The 15,452-nt window shown below is 48.1% G+C and overlaps 6 protein-coding genes across 6 annotated transcripts; 3 read left to right on the forward strand and 3 right to left on the reverse strand.

The window, feature by feature from the left end:
* Positions 1-599: 599 nt before the first annotated feature.
* FPOAC1_005270 (uncharacterized protein) lies at positions 600-3,143 on the forward strand (the record flags this gene model as incomplete). Its single annotated transcript, XM_044849800.1, has 1 exon — positions 600-3,143. One exon carries the CDS (start codon positions 600-602, stop codon positions 3,141-3,143), a length of 2,544 nt encoding a protein of 847 aa, XP_044708510.1.
* A 161-nt stretch (positions 3,144-3,304) lies between these two features.
* FPOAC1_005271 (uncharacterized protein) lies at positions 3,305-4,120 on the reverse strand (the record flags this gene model as incomplete). Its single annotated transcript, XM_044849801.1, has 2 exons — positions 3,305-3,614; positions 3,660-4,120. The coding sequence occupies 2 exons, from the start codon at positions 4,118-4,120 to the stop codon at positions 3,305-3,307; spliced, it is 771 nt and encodes a 256-aa protein (XP_044708511.1).
* Positions 4,121-5,545: 1,425 nt separating this feature from the next.
* On the forward strand, positions 5,546-6,224 carry FPOAC1_005272 (uncharacterized protein; the record flags this gene model as incomplete). The annotated part of the gene is made up of 3 exons (XM_044849802.1): positions 5,546-5,563; positions 5,616-5,790; positions 5,851-6,224. 3 exons carry the CDS (start codon positions 5,546-5,548, stop codon positions 6,222-6,224), a joined length of 567 nt encoding a protein of 188 aa, XP_044708512.1.
* A 448-nt stretch (positions 6,225-6,672) lies between these two features.
* On the reverse strand, positions 6,673-9,364 carry FPOAC1_005273 (uncharacterized protein; the record flags this gene model as incomplete). The annotated part of the gene is made up of 5 exons (XM_044849803.1): positions 6,673-6,923; positions 6,976-7,274; positions 7,327-7,425; positions 7,480-7,540; positions 8,194-9,364. The coding sequence occupies 5 exons, from the start codon at positions 9,362-9,364 to the stop codon at positions 6,673-6,675; spliced, it is 1,881 nt and encodes a 626-aa protein (XP_044708513.1).
* Positions 9,365-10,028: 664 nt separating this feature from the next.
* On the reverse strand, positions 10,029-12,545 carry FPOAC1_005274 (uncharacterized protein; the record flags this gene model as incomplete). Its single annotated transcript, XM_044849804.1, has 1 exon — positions 10,029-12,545. The coding sequence occupies one exon, from the start codon at positions 12,543-12,545 to the stop codon at positions 10,029-10,031; it is 2,517 nt and encodes an 838-aa protein (XP_044708514.1).
* A 1,534-nt stretch (positions 12,546-14,079) lies between these two features.
* Positions 14,080-14,916, forward strand: FPOAC1_005275 (uncharacterized protein; the record flags this gene model as incomplete). The annotated part of the gene is made up of 1 exon (XM_044849805.1): positions 14,080-14,916. One exon carries the CDS (start codon positions 14,080-14,082, stop codon positions 14,914-14,916), a length of 837 nt encoding a protein of 278 aa, XP_044708515.1.
* Positions 14,917-15,452: the final 536 nt, after the last annotated feature.

Genomic DNA, 15,452 nt, shown 5'->3' on the forward strand with positions numbered 1-15,452 from the left:
CAAACAATGTCCGACAACGAGAATGCGGGGATAGAGTCAATAGTCAGGTTAATACAAATGTGAGGAGAAATTGATAGGGTCACGCGAAGATAATGTGGAGATTGACTGTTGGGAAACAATACTTTGACTAACTTGATCTGGCTGGTTTTATTCTTGTCACGACAGTTGGAACCACGGATTTTGACGAACCTACATCAATCCACAAAGCCTACGAACTGATCAAGCTGTAGAAAATATTAAAACAAAAGATTGAGAGGGATATGAGGTACAACTGCTACTGTAGTAACATGCTGACATCATGCTAGACAAACCCCATGGGGAAAGTTGTTAGCGTTCGGACTTGGTCAACTTTCTCCGAACTCGGTTAACATACCGGCAATGGAAACCTCGCTGTTACGGACATGTTTGTGATTCTCCGAAAACTGACAACGGAATATGCAATACAAGTCCGTGTCGGCATTTAGAAATGAGGCCATCGTGAAGCAAGGATTCCCCGCTGAGTTTACAACTTGATCATATTTAAGAGAAGCATTTCCCTCCTACATTATCATCTTATCTCACTCATCAAGATATATTCCCATCGTTGACAAACCTTCATCATGCCTCAACGCGAACGTATCCCTACATACTGGGGCCCAGATGCCTCCACTACCAAAGACTCATCGAGTCCTTCAGTGCATCTCAAATGCAATGACTCCAGTCTCCCCTTCGAATTTTCTTTCGAAGCCGTCCGTCCCAATGTCTTCCGCACAACTTTCACCTCTCCAACTCACCCTACACCTCCTCATCCCAGCGTCCCTCGTGCTGAGACAAAGCTGGATGATGCCAAGCCCAATGTGACCTCTTCTGAGAAGGGCACAAAGATCCAGATCGGTGATGTCGTTGCCAATGTTGACTACTCTGGCGAGACTCCTCTTCTTTCAGTTGGCTTTGACGGACAGCCACCTATTCTTCAAGATTTGCCCAACAGGTCTTATGCTATAAACGGCGACGGCGTTGCTCATTACACTCTGTATAACCGCAAGACCTTCCACGCCGGACTGGGAGAAAAGGCTGCACCTATGGACCTCTCTGGTCGACGTTTCCAGCTATCCGCCACAGACAGCTTTGGATACGATGTGCACCGAACAGATCCTCTTTACAAGAACATCCCACTCCTGATCAACGCCACCCCTCAAGGCTGTGTAGCTATGTTCTCAACCAGCCACACTCGTGGTGAATATTCCATCGGCTCAGAGATGGACGGAATGTGGGGTTTCTACAAGGTCTATCGTCAGGACTTTGGTGGTCTTGAGGAATACATCATTACTGGCAAGACCCTCAAGGATATTGTACAGACCTACGCTGAGCTAGCGGGCTACCCTCTTCTTGTACCCCGCTGGGCTTTCGGATATCTGTCTGGTGGTATGAAGTACTCCATGCTCGACAGCCCACCTGCAGGCGAAGCTCTTATTGAGTTAGCCCTCAAGATGAAGGAGCATGATATTCCCTGTTCAGCCTACCAGATGTCTTCTGGATACACCGTAGCTGAGAAGCCTCCTAAGAACAGACACGTCTTCACCTGGAACAATCACCGATTCCCCGACCCCGAAGACTGGATCAAGCAATACCACAAGCTCGGCATGCGCCTCATTGCAAACGTGAAGCCCTACCTTACGGCATCTCACCCAGAGTACGAGAAGCTTAAGGAGGCCGGTGGGTTGTTCACTGATTCACACACCAAAAAGGCAGCTGTCACAAAGCTATGGAGCGCTGGTGGTGGTGAGAGAGACGATGGTGGACACATTGACTTTACCTCTGAAGCCGGCTACAACTGGTGGTACAATGGTATCAAGAAGTTAGCGGAAGAGGGAATCGATTGTATGTGGAATGACAACAACGAGTACACTATTCCTGACGACGAGTGGCAATGTGCTCTCAACGTCGGAAAGGACATCCTCAACGTTCCCGAAGGTCTCGAGAAGCGACCTCAAGTCGGTCTCTGGGGACGCAGTCTTCACACTGAACTCAACGGCAAGGCCTCACACGATGCTCTCCTAGCCGTGAACCCCGACTCCCGCCCCTTCGTCCTCACGCGTAGCGCCACAGCTGGTACTCTTCGCTATGCTTGCAGTTCATGGAGTGGCGACAACACAACTAGCTGGGACAGCATGCGCGGCTCAACAGCCTTATCTCTCACTGCTGGTATTTGCCTGATGCAGTGCTATGGACACGATATTGGTGGTTTTGAAGGTCCCCAGCCCTCTCCAGAGCTTTTGCTTAGATGGGTTCAATTGGGTATCTATTCGCCGCGATTTGCTATCAACTGTTTCAAGACTGGTGAGGACAACTCTGTTGGCGATGTCATTGAACCATGGATGCATCCTTCCATTACACATCTCGTGCGCAAGACTATCAAGCGCCGCTACGCCATGATTCCCTACATCTACTCCCTTGCACTTGAGAGCCACAAGAGTGCTTTGCCCCCTCAGAGATGGGTTGGCTGGGGTTATGAGTCTGACCCCGAAGTCTGGAATCTTCTTGACGGAGAGACACAGTACTGGTTGGGTGACTCTATGCTCGTTGGAGGAGTGTTCCAATCTGGAGCTAGCAAAGCCAGAATCTACCTTCCCAAGGCATCTGATGACGATGAGGGTTACTTGAACCTCAACGCACCCTACCAGTACCTCGAAGCTGGTCAATGGGTTGACATTGATGCCGAGTGGTCAGGCGCCGGCATTCCCGTCCTTGGTAAAGTCGGCCGTGCCATCCCGATAGGTCGCGACGTCCAAGTCCTTTCGCCCGGTGAGAAGGAGAACGTTGCAGAACTTCCTCTCGATGATTACCGAGCAGTTGAGATCTTCCCTCCTCAGAAGGCGTCCAAGGGTGGAAAGTGGCACGAGACTATTTGGTATGAGGACGACGGAACATCGGCGGCTACTAAGAACAAGATCTCATCTTACGCACTCTCTTATACTGCTACTGAGTCTGAGATTAAGGTGAAGTTTTCAAGAGATGAGAGCTCTGGCTTTGAAGCGCCTTGGAAGACACTTGTTGTCATCCTACCGCCAGGTGATCAAAGGAAAGTTGTTAGCGAAGAATCGAAGGAAGTCGTGTCTTTGGGAGTGAGTGATGAGGGCAGAGCCAAGTTTGAGCTGAAGTAGGCCCCCCCTGAAGTATATTTACTCTAGTCTAGTTATTTGACAAAACATAAAAGTTATGTTTCTTGGCATTGTCTCTTATAGAGCGTTTATTCTGCTGGCAAATTCCGTACGTGATTAAACTACTGTTCTAGCTAATGGCGAACTATATACAGCCTCAAACCTCAAATTTCCCTTCCGGCCTTCCTTTCCAGCTCACGGTGAGCAGTCAAGATACCTCGGACCCGATGTTGAAAATATAGAGGGCCTTGCTCCAACTTGGGATGCATCTCCCCGTTCACAAAAACACCTGCGTTGAGATTCTTTTGAGCATTATTGCAGAGCCATTTATCTTCTGTCAGAATCCTCTTGAACATTTCATCGATCGTTTTGAAACCTTCGTCGGTAGCATCTTTGTGTCGGTAGACTTCGTATTCCATGGAACATTGTCTGACTGAAGTAGGCACACATCGCATCAGGTAGAAGAAGATGGGGCTATGAATATTAGGTTTTGGATGAATGGGAGAAAAGCTTACTCACGAGACAGTCATGCAGGCGTTGGGAAAGTAGTAATTGCTCACGACCTTCAAGCCAGATTCTTCCGCTTCAACATTCACACTGGCGAAGTGCTCGATGTTACCACCTTTAGGCTCCACCTTGTATACCGTAAGATCCGCTATAGCAGCGGCATCAGGGTGAGCTGTTTTGCAATGGTAACACTCATTGTAGTTATCTGCCAGTGTCTTCCAGTTGTAGTCGCCGCTCATGCCCCAGGTATGATCAAACTTGTAGTCATCAAAGTTGAAGGATTCGTGTCTCTTCATTCTGTCAATATCTCTGAACTCGATCGACCAGTCTTCAGGAGTCTTGGAGGGATCGAGATTGACCCAGATAAACCCCTTGTCGTCGACGTGAACATGAATGGGGACCTTGACACTTTGAGATGCCTGTGCCTTGAGTGTCCCGCGAAAACCCTCGATATTACCATTGTTGGTCTTCATGAGAGAAAATTGGAAGTCGGCTTCTTTTATTTCAACGAATGATCCGACTTCAGAAAGTCTCAGCTTGTGACTGACAAATAACCATTTCCTGGCAAAGATGGCGCGGCGTTCGAGTTCGTAAATTTCCTTGGATCTATACCAGGAAGAAGGTAAAGCTCGCGCTGTAGCTGAAAGGTCTTGGACGAATTTGTTCTCGTCCAGCTTTGGCGAACGAGTGGAGGATAAATATCTCGCGAGTAGAGACAAAAGTCCAGCTAAACCAGCGATGGAAAAGATGGAAGTCACAAATGAATGAGTAACGTGGAAAGTCATCTTAGCAGTAATGATACACAGAACAAGTGATCTGCTTAAAGGGACCATTAATTGTCTCTTTCTTATCACAGAGGGATTTATGCGCCAAGTCACTAAGCACCAAGAACCATTCAATTGGAGAATCCGTGTTGATCCCGAGGGGAACGGGAACTTCGGAAGGAATCCGCCCCGTGCCTATCCCGTCTTCAAACTATACAAGTAAGGCACGGGAGCGGACATTTCAATGCCACAATGTGTACATCCTGAAGTTGAACACACCTCATAAATTACATGTAGCTAGAGTCTGCACTTTACCTTACCTGCATAGTTGGTACCAGTTTGAAATAGACGAATGCTAGGTTAGTACTTACTTTACTTAGAGAGGGATAGTGAAAACAATGCAACAATACCAGACATTGATGGCCTAACCGTCTTGCACTATTACTGAAATGAGTGTTTCCCTTATATATCTAGTTTATGTGAGACTTGGCGCACTGGATATTGGCAACATCTATGCACATGTCTCGTGAGAGAGTCTAGATGCAACGCCATATTTGCAGAGCCTTTGTAGCAATGTATATAAACCTACACTTTGATAGGGTTGAGAAGTCGTATGTACCCCGCAGCGAGAGCTAGGGTATGCAATAAATGACACAGTAGGCAGCTCTCCTCACATTGGTGGCGTATATATGCCAACGCAGCTATTACAAAACATAAGAGGCGAGGAGCGCATCTACGTAGTCCTAAACCCCTCACGCACTAATAAATCGGCTGATCGGCTGAGTAGCTAGCGGAAGGAATGCCGGGCTGCCGTAGCTAGCTTTCTATGGACGTTGTCAGCCAGCCACATACATACCATTGTAGGCTGGCTGAGACAAGGTTCAGCTCATCTGTGTCTTTCATTCATACGACGCCGCTCTCACCCTTTTGCGCTCAAGTCTAGACCGCAATAGTGACTGGCGTTCTCAAACTTGCTCTTTATAAATAACCCTATTGTCGCTCTCCTCTTGTTCGCTTCCTTAAATTATAAAATTCAACTTTCCGACAACTCGCTCTTAGCTCTCAGGCCGTTTCAACTCTGTTGAATTTCTAGAACAATTACACACAATCATCTAATAGACTGGTCTTGACAATATGTCTACCGAAACATCAGTCAGCCCCCTTACATTCCGCTGGCCAGAACTAAATACTTACGCATTAGCAGCCAAAACCTACTATTTACATGATCCGACATGGAGAGAAGCCCGCCGAGAAAGATGGAAAAGAACCAGATGGACTATCTGCCCAAGGCCAAACACGCGCAAATGATCTCCCCAACGTCTTTGGAAAGAATTCGTCCTATAATATTGGATACATTATGGCGGAGCATCCTCACCACGGTTCGTACCTCTTGCTTTTGCGTTCATATCTTCCTTTTGGAAAGCTGCTAACTGAAGTAGACGGAGGTCGTCAACGCCCCTATGATACTGTGAAGCCGTTGGCAGATGCGCTCGGTTTGAAGGTCCATGATAAGATTGAACGGGATGATTATGCGGGAGCTGCAAAGAAAGCTTTGTCCTTTGAGGGTCCAGGAAATGTACTTCTTTGCTGGGAGCATCACTCTCTCGAAGGTATTGCCAAAGCGATTGGTATCCAGGGTTACGCAACAGCGACTGGGTGGACTGGCGAAGTAAAGTATCCTGGCGATAGATTTGACCTGATTTGGGTTGTACCACCGCCGTACACAGAGATCACAGTAGTTGGAACCGAGCTGGTTCCTGGCTTGGATGATGGAGTCCACGTCAACGCCAATGGAGATGTTCCCCCTCCTTAGGCTGACTAGGTTTTGTATACAGAAGGATCCTGACGTATGGGTTGGTCAAACTCATCAGAATTGATTCATGTCCCACCATTCCACGTTCATATACATGCTCTCACCTATGGGCCCTACATTCTCCCAAGCGCCCCACGTAAGATCGTACGTAGTGTTATGATCATTAGTCATTGCTGCTGAATCCAGGACGGTTTCATCAAGTCCTTGATCAGCCACTTCCATCTGTGACCCAGCTTGTGATCTTTCCGTCATCCACCTAGGGGGCGTTGCATTTTTGTTGGGTGATTTTCGAGGCGTAAGTCCCGAAGTATACATATAAAATCAACTCATAAAAAAACACAGTTTTTGAACCTAGATGCTAATATAGGTCCGGTCTAAAGGTATATATTATGACTCATAAAGTTAGAATTATAATGATTACCATAAAAGCTCTTGTTCCTTCCAAAGGTTAGTTGTCAAACATTTCCTCATCAACATCAACATCAACAAAACCACTGCGCGGTGCGTCGATGTCTTGAAGAGCCGAAGGTAAAAGAATGGGAGCCCCGCACGTGTAGCTCAGAAATTGAATGCTCCAAAGAACCCTTGATTTTGCTTGAAGACTCAGTAATTCGACCGGGTCTCGCTCGTTATCTGGAACTAGCTGAAGCATGCTCTTGGCAACGGATATATCAAAACCAGCAGTAGTGACATCACCAACTACTCGCTTATTAGTATAGATAGTACGGATGGGTTTAGGGAATATACTCACTAACGAAGTTATAGTACGCCAACAAGCAGAGTATCTGGCTACTCTGGGTTGTCATACTTCCTTGAGCAATTGTGAGCATGACACTTGTACGGGCAGCTTTATAGTAAACACCAGGGCTCTCCACGCCTTGTTTGTCGAGAGACGAGGCATAGAAGGTAGAGAATAGGGCCATTATAGCATGGATCAAAGCATCTGAAAGATCTTGGAGAGGGTCATCGAATAGCCACAAAGGTTGTCTATGGATGTGTTGAAAGTAAAAGCCGATTGCTTTCGCACGCAAATCAACCGATACAGGTGTCCTTTTGGTGTCAGTATGGGGGAACAAAATTATGGAAGCCACAAAAGACATACGATAGTGGTTGCTGTTGGGGTGTAATTGCTGAGGAGGATAGCGCTTGGTTTGGTCTTTCAGACGTTGAAGATGGTGTAGTTTCTTGCATGGACTGGGGCCTTTGGTAGTTTGATTAGTATTGGTTTTCAAATTCCCAATTTAATGGGACTTACACAACTGTGCTAATAAGATTGTCAAGCTTATCTTCGAGTTGTTCTAGCCGACTCGACTTATCTAATCAGTTGAAAATTAACCAAGATCTTCCATCAAGAGTCTTACCACGACAGGGTCCATCTGGCGCGTAGATTGCTCGCCTATAGAGGCCGTTTCTACAAAAGAGCAATGTTGAAGAAGACGAGAACAGGCTGAGCATTGTGGTCTTTCACCAGGGCAGCGTATCTTCTTCCGTCTATGAAAGCTTAGTACATCGCCTCTGTTTTGGCCAAAGCAGCCTAGTCATTCATACCTGCAGTTGTCACACGCTTGCGTGGCGCGTCTGTATTGCCTTCTTCTCGGTGCACTCATAGTTGATCTGCGTCTGCGTGACTTGACTGGGGATTACTTGATGAGTAGGTAGGTTGACAAATTTGGAGAACGGAGCAGATGGGAGCGAGTCTATGTTGTTATAGTTAGAGAGTTATTATGTACAGTACAAGGGTCAATGTGCGGGGTGGCAGACGCTAAAATGAGGTTCGGATGCTTGTAAAATTCCGCTGATCATCTGTAACCGAGACCTAATTTTGCGATAAGGGTGCCAACCAAGGCTGGGCTATTAGTTTAGGTAGTGTCGCTTCAAAGCCAGAGTATGGATTCGCCGGAATACAGTGATGCATACATAGTTAAATGCCCAATACAAGTCAATTGCTATGCTTCTATCTACAATTTACTCTCGGCTGATGATCTAGGAATCCCAAAGTTGGAGATATTTTCCTTTGTCGTTCCATCAATGGCAAGCTCCGCAAGAACACGTCCTATAGCTGGCGAAAACTTGAAGGCGTGGCCACCACCCAGTCCAACAATGATATCGGGATTGTTCTTCAGTGGACTAATTATGAACTGGCGATCGGGCGTAATCGCATATTGGCACGTAATAGTCCGTAGTGGCTCACCCTTTTCGGGAATGAGATTACTCACGAACGATGTCAATTCGTTGAACAGCTCTTCCGAGGGGACAAATGTGCGGTTCTCGGGTGTCATGAGATTGTTCGACGTGTCACGCCCTGCTTTGATGGCGGGCTCACCATACATGGGGAATCCGTAGTAATACCGGTCGCCAGCCCAGATCCAGACAGGGAATCTAGTCTCATCAAAAGGTTTGAGGTCAGCTGGTTTGTAGTATGTGACTTGCTCTTGCATGACCGTCAGAGGGATCTCTGCGCCCAGAGGTGCAAGAAGCTTGTTGATCCATGCATCGCAAGCCAAAATGACCTTGTCAGCATAGAATCGACCCTTTGATGTCTCTATTGTCACACCCTTTCCATCCTTATTGGGAATGACTCCATCCACACGCGTCTTCTCCTTCAAAACTGCTCCATTGGCACGAGCCTGATACTGCATTGCCGCAACTGACTTTGATGCGTGCACAATACCCGAGTCTGCAGTATATATCGTCTGAACACCATCGGGAATGTTGAAAGCCGGCCATCGCTTCATGACCTCCTCAGGGTCAAGTAGTTCGTAGGGAATACCATTCGCATCCAGGCTCCTTGTGAACTCGCCAGCACTCATGCTCTTTTCAAACTCGTTCAATTCGCTCTCAGGTTTGACAGTCTTTGGAAAGAATGCCACGCCGCCGGTGATGGTCAGCATTTGAAGACCGCTGCGACGTTCAAGCTCAGCCCAGTCCTTGTAGGCTGCGCGGGCGAGGGCAACGTAGTCTGGTGATCCGTAGGATGTTCTAACAATGCGAGAAGTGTCGTGAGATGAGCCGTAAACATTTCCGAACTCATATTGCTCGAAGCCTATGACGCTGGCGCCTTTGATAGCGGCGTGGTAGGCTGCTCCGCTGCCTAGGGCACCAAGGCCAACTACGGCGACATTGAATGTGTTGTTAGACATGTTTAAGGTACTGAGTAATGATGGAAAAAAGATACTAAGCTATAAGATGGTTTGACCTTTGATGCTGAACAGGGCAACTTTATAATGTGATCTAAGCACTATCTAGATAGCTTCTCCCATCCTCCAGGCCGTCTCCACACTTGTTCATCTATCTTGTGATATTATCCGATATGCGGAGAAGTCTGGTCCGACTTATCTTCCCCTCTCTAAAGAAAGCTCCTGAGAAGTGACTAGTTGGTCTCGGCATCTGTCTCAATGGTTGCTGTTGTCTCACCCCGGGCAGTCAAAGAATCCGTCCCCACACGGAATCTTACGGATTCTCCGTCCACCTGTGAGTTGCCCCAACTTATCTGGCCCGCGTTCCGTCACGGGACTGCGTCGACGATAGCGTGGCTTATCTGAGAACGGCAAGGAGATGGAGACGATAAGATTGATAGGCAAAACATTGTTAAGCCTTCGTTCTGCTATCGGTTGGCCGGTTAAGGGATGAGATCGGTACAGTTCATTAAGTAACGCTCGTTTCGATTAGGTATCAGAGGCCCAGATCACATACAAAACAAGGGCTAGTTAAATATCAATCAGATTAATATCAACAGCTATCAGACTAATGGTCGAATAAACATGCTTCATAATCATATATCATTCCCATACTACTGCCACTCATTTATTCATATGCGATCCCAGAGGGTGTACCAGACGAAAGCTTGTTATACTTTCCAGCGTTGGCATTATCCATAAGAGTGTGGTCATGTTCCTGCTTTCGCTCTGTGAAGGGCTGGGACTCGTGTTGAGAGCCAGGAAGAGCCTGCTTGTTGGAAGAGTCAAACCCAGAAGTGTTGCCCATGTTAGGGTTCTCACCCAGACCAGAGCCAGTGTTACCAGTCTGGAAGCCATGTTGGTCGTTGCCAGTGTTAAATTGCTCATTCTCCCGTCTGTGTTCAGCGGCATGGGAAGCTAAGGCACCTCCTCCAAGGCCGGTTGCAGCACCTCCAGCCAGTCCAGCACCTCGATGAGAATCCCGCTGCTCATAGGACTGAGATCCAGGGTTCATGGCAGAACGCTCACCAGAGTAAGCATCGCTGGACTCAAAACCTCTGTTGGAGCCAAGTCCGGAGCGCTCATCATGGTCGCGACCAGCCCGAGAGGCAAGAGCGCCAGCGCCGAGTCCGGCAGCAGTGCCAGCACCGAAACCAGTGCCACGGCTGGAGTCCTGCTGCTCGTAGGAACGAGAAGATGGGTTCATGGTAGAACCCTCAGTGGGGTATGCCGATTGGTTCTCGAACCCTCTGTTAGAGTCAATGCCGGAGTGCTCATCACGATCACGACCAGAGTGAGACGCCAAAACGCCAGCACCTAAACCGGCGGCGGCGGTACCGGCAGCAAGACCTGCACCTCGGTGAGAATCATGCTGCTGAGTCTGTCCAACAGGGTCCTTGTGGGAGAAGTTGGCAGCCTGAGCACCTCGAGTGTCTTGAAGCTCCTTGGGGTCAGAGTACCCAGCGACAGCGGGTGCACTCAAACCGTGGAGGCCCTGAGAGCCTTGCTTCTGTTGAGGTTGAGATGTAGCAGTGGGATCATAGCTCTGGTTGTCATAGGCTGACATTGGTTGGGCGGCAGATCGATCGTCGTCGCGACGACCATGTTGTGACGCAAGAGCACCAGCGCCGAGACCAGCGGCAGCACCAGTTGCAGCACCAGTGGCAAGTCCAGAGCGTCGGTGGTAGTCAATATCCTCTTGACGGTAAGGCTTCTGAGTCACACCACCAGAGGAAGGGTTCTGTGTGGTGTAGTCCCGAGTAGAGTCGAGACCAGCGGCAGGGTACTTGGTGGTGTTCTGGGTTGCAGAAGGGTCCTGGTATGCGCCAGTAGTTGTGTCGCGACGGTTGTTGTCATCGTCATGGCGGTTTCTCGTAGCAGCATAAGCGCCACCAGCACCAGCGGCAGCCAGAGCAGGGCCAGTCTTGGAGTGGTGATGCTTGTCGTTGTCGTAATCTTCGGTGCGGTCGGTCTCATCCTTGCTTCCCTTTCGGTGGAAAAGAGCACCGAGCTTGCTGCCGTGCTTCTTCTCATCCGGGTGCACGTCTTGCGCAGAAGGATCTTGGTATTTGTTGGTGGTTGTGTCACGACGGTTGTCATCGTCACGATCCCTGGTATCGGCATAGGCTCCGGCAGCGCCAGCGGCACCAAGAGCAGGACCAGTCTTGGAGTGGTGGTGCTTGTCCCGATCTTGCTCGTCGAGACGAGCAGACTCATCCTTGCTGCTCTTCCGGCCGAGGAGACCGCCGAGCTTGCTATCATGGTCCTTGTCATTATGCTTGTCCTCCTTGACCTTCTCAGTATGATGAGGCTCCTTGTGATCCTTTCCGAGGAGAGGGAATGCCCTCTGCTTGTGCTCCTCAGGCTGGGATCGGTCGGTAGTCTGGTCCAACCTTCTAGACTCCTCATTTTCGTTATGTCGCTTGTTCAATTCGTGTGCTCCATAGGCAGCAGTACCAGCAGCACCGGCGCCAGCAAGACCCTCCTTGAAGTGGGAGCCAGATGTTCTCTCGTCAGGGTGCTGTCGGTCATCGGGTCGGCCGCCGTAGGGTTCAGTGTTGGTAGAGGCCTCGTCGCGGCCGCGTCGGCTGAGGAAGGTACCGCTCTCCAGGGTGCCGGATGTTCGAGTTGGCTCTGTCGCGCCGGCATGAATAGCTTTGTGACGTCGCTCTTCATCCTCGGGGCTGCCATGGCCAATTACAGAGTTGTGGACACCTCCTTCGCTAGGGAGGTCACCCCAGTAGGGGTGCTCGGCGGTAGATGGTGCAAGGGGGTCCTTCTGTCCCAATGCACCGGTCTCGGTTGTTCGGTTCAGATTGTCGTCTTGTCTCTCAGAGAAAGGCTCATCGCGTCTCTCGGACATGGGGTCTTGTGAAGGCTTGTAGGAAGTGCGGTTATCGGACTCGGTCATTCCAACGCCGGAGTCCTTGTATCCGTGGCCGCGGGAAGCTTCATTTTCGCTCTCTGTCCAACCGCGGGGATCGTCAGCCTTGTGAAGCTTGTTGTGTTCGTGTCCTTTGGACCAGCCTTGCTCAATTTCGCTGGGTTCCATGTCTTCTGTGGGGAACGAACCTGGGGGATGAGGGGAATCTTCGGGGCGGTCCTTGTGGAGGATGTCTTTGACCTTGGCTCCGAGGCTGCTCATTTTGATGTCGTTAATTGAGTTTGGGTATTAAGAGTTTGGGTATTAAGATGTTGGATGTATTATTTTGTTATAATGTTATGATCATGGCATTTGATGGACGCCATCTAAGCTTCATATATTCCTCTGCTACCCTTCAAACAGGGACAGCCCAGCTCTCTCAACGTCGTCGACATCATCATGACCACTACGGGAACTAACACATCGTGTGGGGTACCGCCAAATCTGTGATTGACGTCCAGGTTTCCCAGCTTTGGCTGGTAGCATCCCTGTCGATCTTACTATCTTGGGACAAGGGCGACGCCGACTCCGTCATCCACATGCCCATCAAATCTGCGATCGTTTGTTCTTGACAGTTGGAACTCATGATCAACGCTGGGATTACGTCTGTACTTTTTATTTCCCTGGTCCTACGAGACCTAGACCAGCTGACTTTATTGCGCTACCAATAAATTGCATCATTGCGGCTGGATTCATGTGCTTCGCGTTTGGAACAGTGGCTGGTTTGCCCAGAGCTGGGCACGCAAAAACAGGATTGTTGCTATTGCGTCTTCTGAATCCGTTTTGCAGTGCTTCTGGGTTGCCAGTCCAGGCATTTTTGTTAAATCCCTGTGAAACAGTCAGGCTGAAACTTGTACTACGTAGGACGATACAACGTGGGCTGCTCTCCGATGCATCAACACGCCATTATTAAAGTATTTGCGACAATGAATATGTGCAACTGTACGCATATATATACAGTACCGCTCATGCAAGAAGAGACAAATAAAACACAAGTACGCCGTTTTGTTCTATAAATAGGTAGGATAGATGTAGATGGTTTCCCATGGAGCTACCCTAAAGGTGAGGTAGATGAATATGGACATTTCATACAAATATTAATAAATAATTATGCTAACTCTAATCATATTGCATCTTGAGCTTCAGGGTAAAATGATTAATTATCATCCAATAATAATCAGTATACTCCAAGCCCGACTGGTGCAGAATTGGTTAAAGTGTATTCAATTCTAGAGGTACATATATATGTCTAGGTATGGTAAACCCACGAATCTCCCATCTATGACACCATGAGAATAATGTTAGTGCTAGCGTCGGATCCAGTGCTTCATGCCTAGAGTAGCTTACCTAATTGATAACCATAGCATGAATCATTATGCATGCATAACTGCAAATTATAATTTATGTCAGCTCTAGCAAGCGATACATGCATTTGGATGTACAACACATTCACTGCTCAGAGAGTATTCTATTGGCAGTCATCGTGTCCCAGAATAATGGCCCAATCACTCTGAAGAATGATGATCAGATCAGCATTTGGTGGGCTGAGAATGGATGAGCTACGCGCGGCCTAAAATTCTTTTTATAGAAACTACAACAAATAATCATATGAATTGACATGGAGAATACGAGGCAGATGGCTAAAAGACGTGTCACACCACACAAATACAAACATATTACTATCTCCTCATGGAACCTTCATCGTAGTTTTAACTCTGCAGCCTTCATCGATTGACGACTCTGAAGTATCATCAACATGCGACCCGCGACTGTAATTGCGACACTTGTCTCCCACGGCTTATTTGTGGCTGGGCGTAAGACAAATGACGTACATCAGCCAGACCCAAGTGCTTTCGGCGTGCATGTAGATGCCCAAAATTCACATCAAGAACCATGGGAAAAAGGTCCGCTGGTAGAAAAATGGCAGCAATGGATTCGACGACAAGATACGTCCGAAACAGACGATAGTGAAACATCGACAGAAGCGAAATCTGAGACGAGAGAGACGACTAAGGATGAAGAGACGACAACAGAGGACGAGGCTACAACCACAGAAGACAAACAAACAACAACAACAGAAAATCCTGTATCAACGACTGAAGAGTCCACTACGGAAGCAACGTCAACCGAGCAATCTTCTTCATCGTCCACAGTCTCATCCACCGAAACATCAAGTGATTCAACATCCACAAGAACCACTCTCACATCTCTAGAACAAGGAGCATCATGTTACAGCACAACCGTATCAACAAGCGTCGTCTGCCACATCACAACTGACGGCCGCACCGAGAGCGCCTCATGCATCACAAACAGAATGACATCGAGCACCTGCGCCCCGGGTCTCTTCTGTGAGATACACCCCGATTCTGGCGCGACTGTATGTATGGAGCAGCACAACGAGATTGGCACAGAAGGCATAGTCGTGGCGTCAATCTTTGCAGCTTGCATCGCAGGCTGTATGGCTGTCTTGGTCGGCATGTGTTTGAGGGATAAGCGTGCACAGAAAAAGTTTGAGAAGTTGAAGAGAGTCAAGACTCTGAGGACGGCTAAGAGGGAGGAGCAGGCGAACCTGATGGCTGGAGGACATATCTAACTGATTCAAGGCGGACTGATCTCAAGAGTATGGAAAGGTGATATAACGACAACGGCTGTGAATGACAACTCCATTAGGAAAAGTAGCAGAGCTAGCAGCCAAGATCCTGAACAAGGAAATATGCAATTGTTGGCAATATTCACCAGCCTCAATTAGCTGGCCAGTCCAACGTTCAAAGATACAATGTATTCACTCAGTAAGCACTTGACTGAATATAGACTTTTGCTCGGATTTAGATATAATACCGAACACGATGAATCAAGTTAGTCATTTTTTAAGATCCTTCTGGCACAGCAGAGAATCGCAGTTTCCTATATAGGAAGGTAGCTTCTATCTGTAATATCCTCCTAGGTGTATTTGATACATTGTGTAAACACTATAACTTCGTCTCTTATACCCTTGACCTGCAGTATAAAACACGGATAAAATTTGATCAGTAGCTGTAAAGAGCTTGCATTTGAGCTGAAGGTGAAATTGCAAATCTGCTCGACCAAGACGCAAAACTAAAGAGAAGTACTACTGGTGCTGTAGCATTG

This window comes from Fusarium poae, chromosome 2 (assembly GCF_019609905.1).
Source record: "Fusarium poae strain DAOMC 252244 chromosome 2, whole genome shotgun sequence".
Lineage (NCBI taxonomy): Eukaryota > Fungi > Ascomycota > Sordariomycetes > Hypocreales > Nectriaceae > Fusarium > Fusarium poae.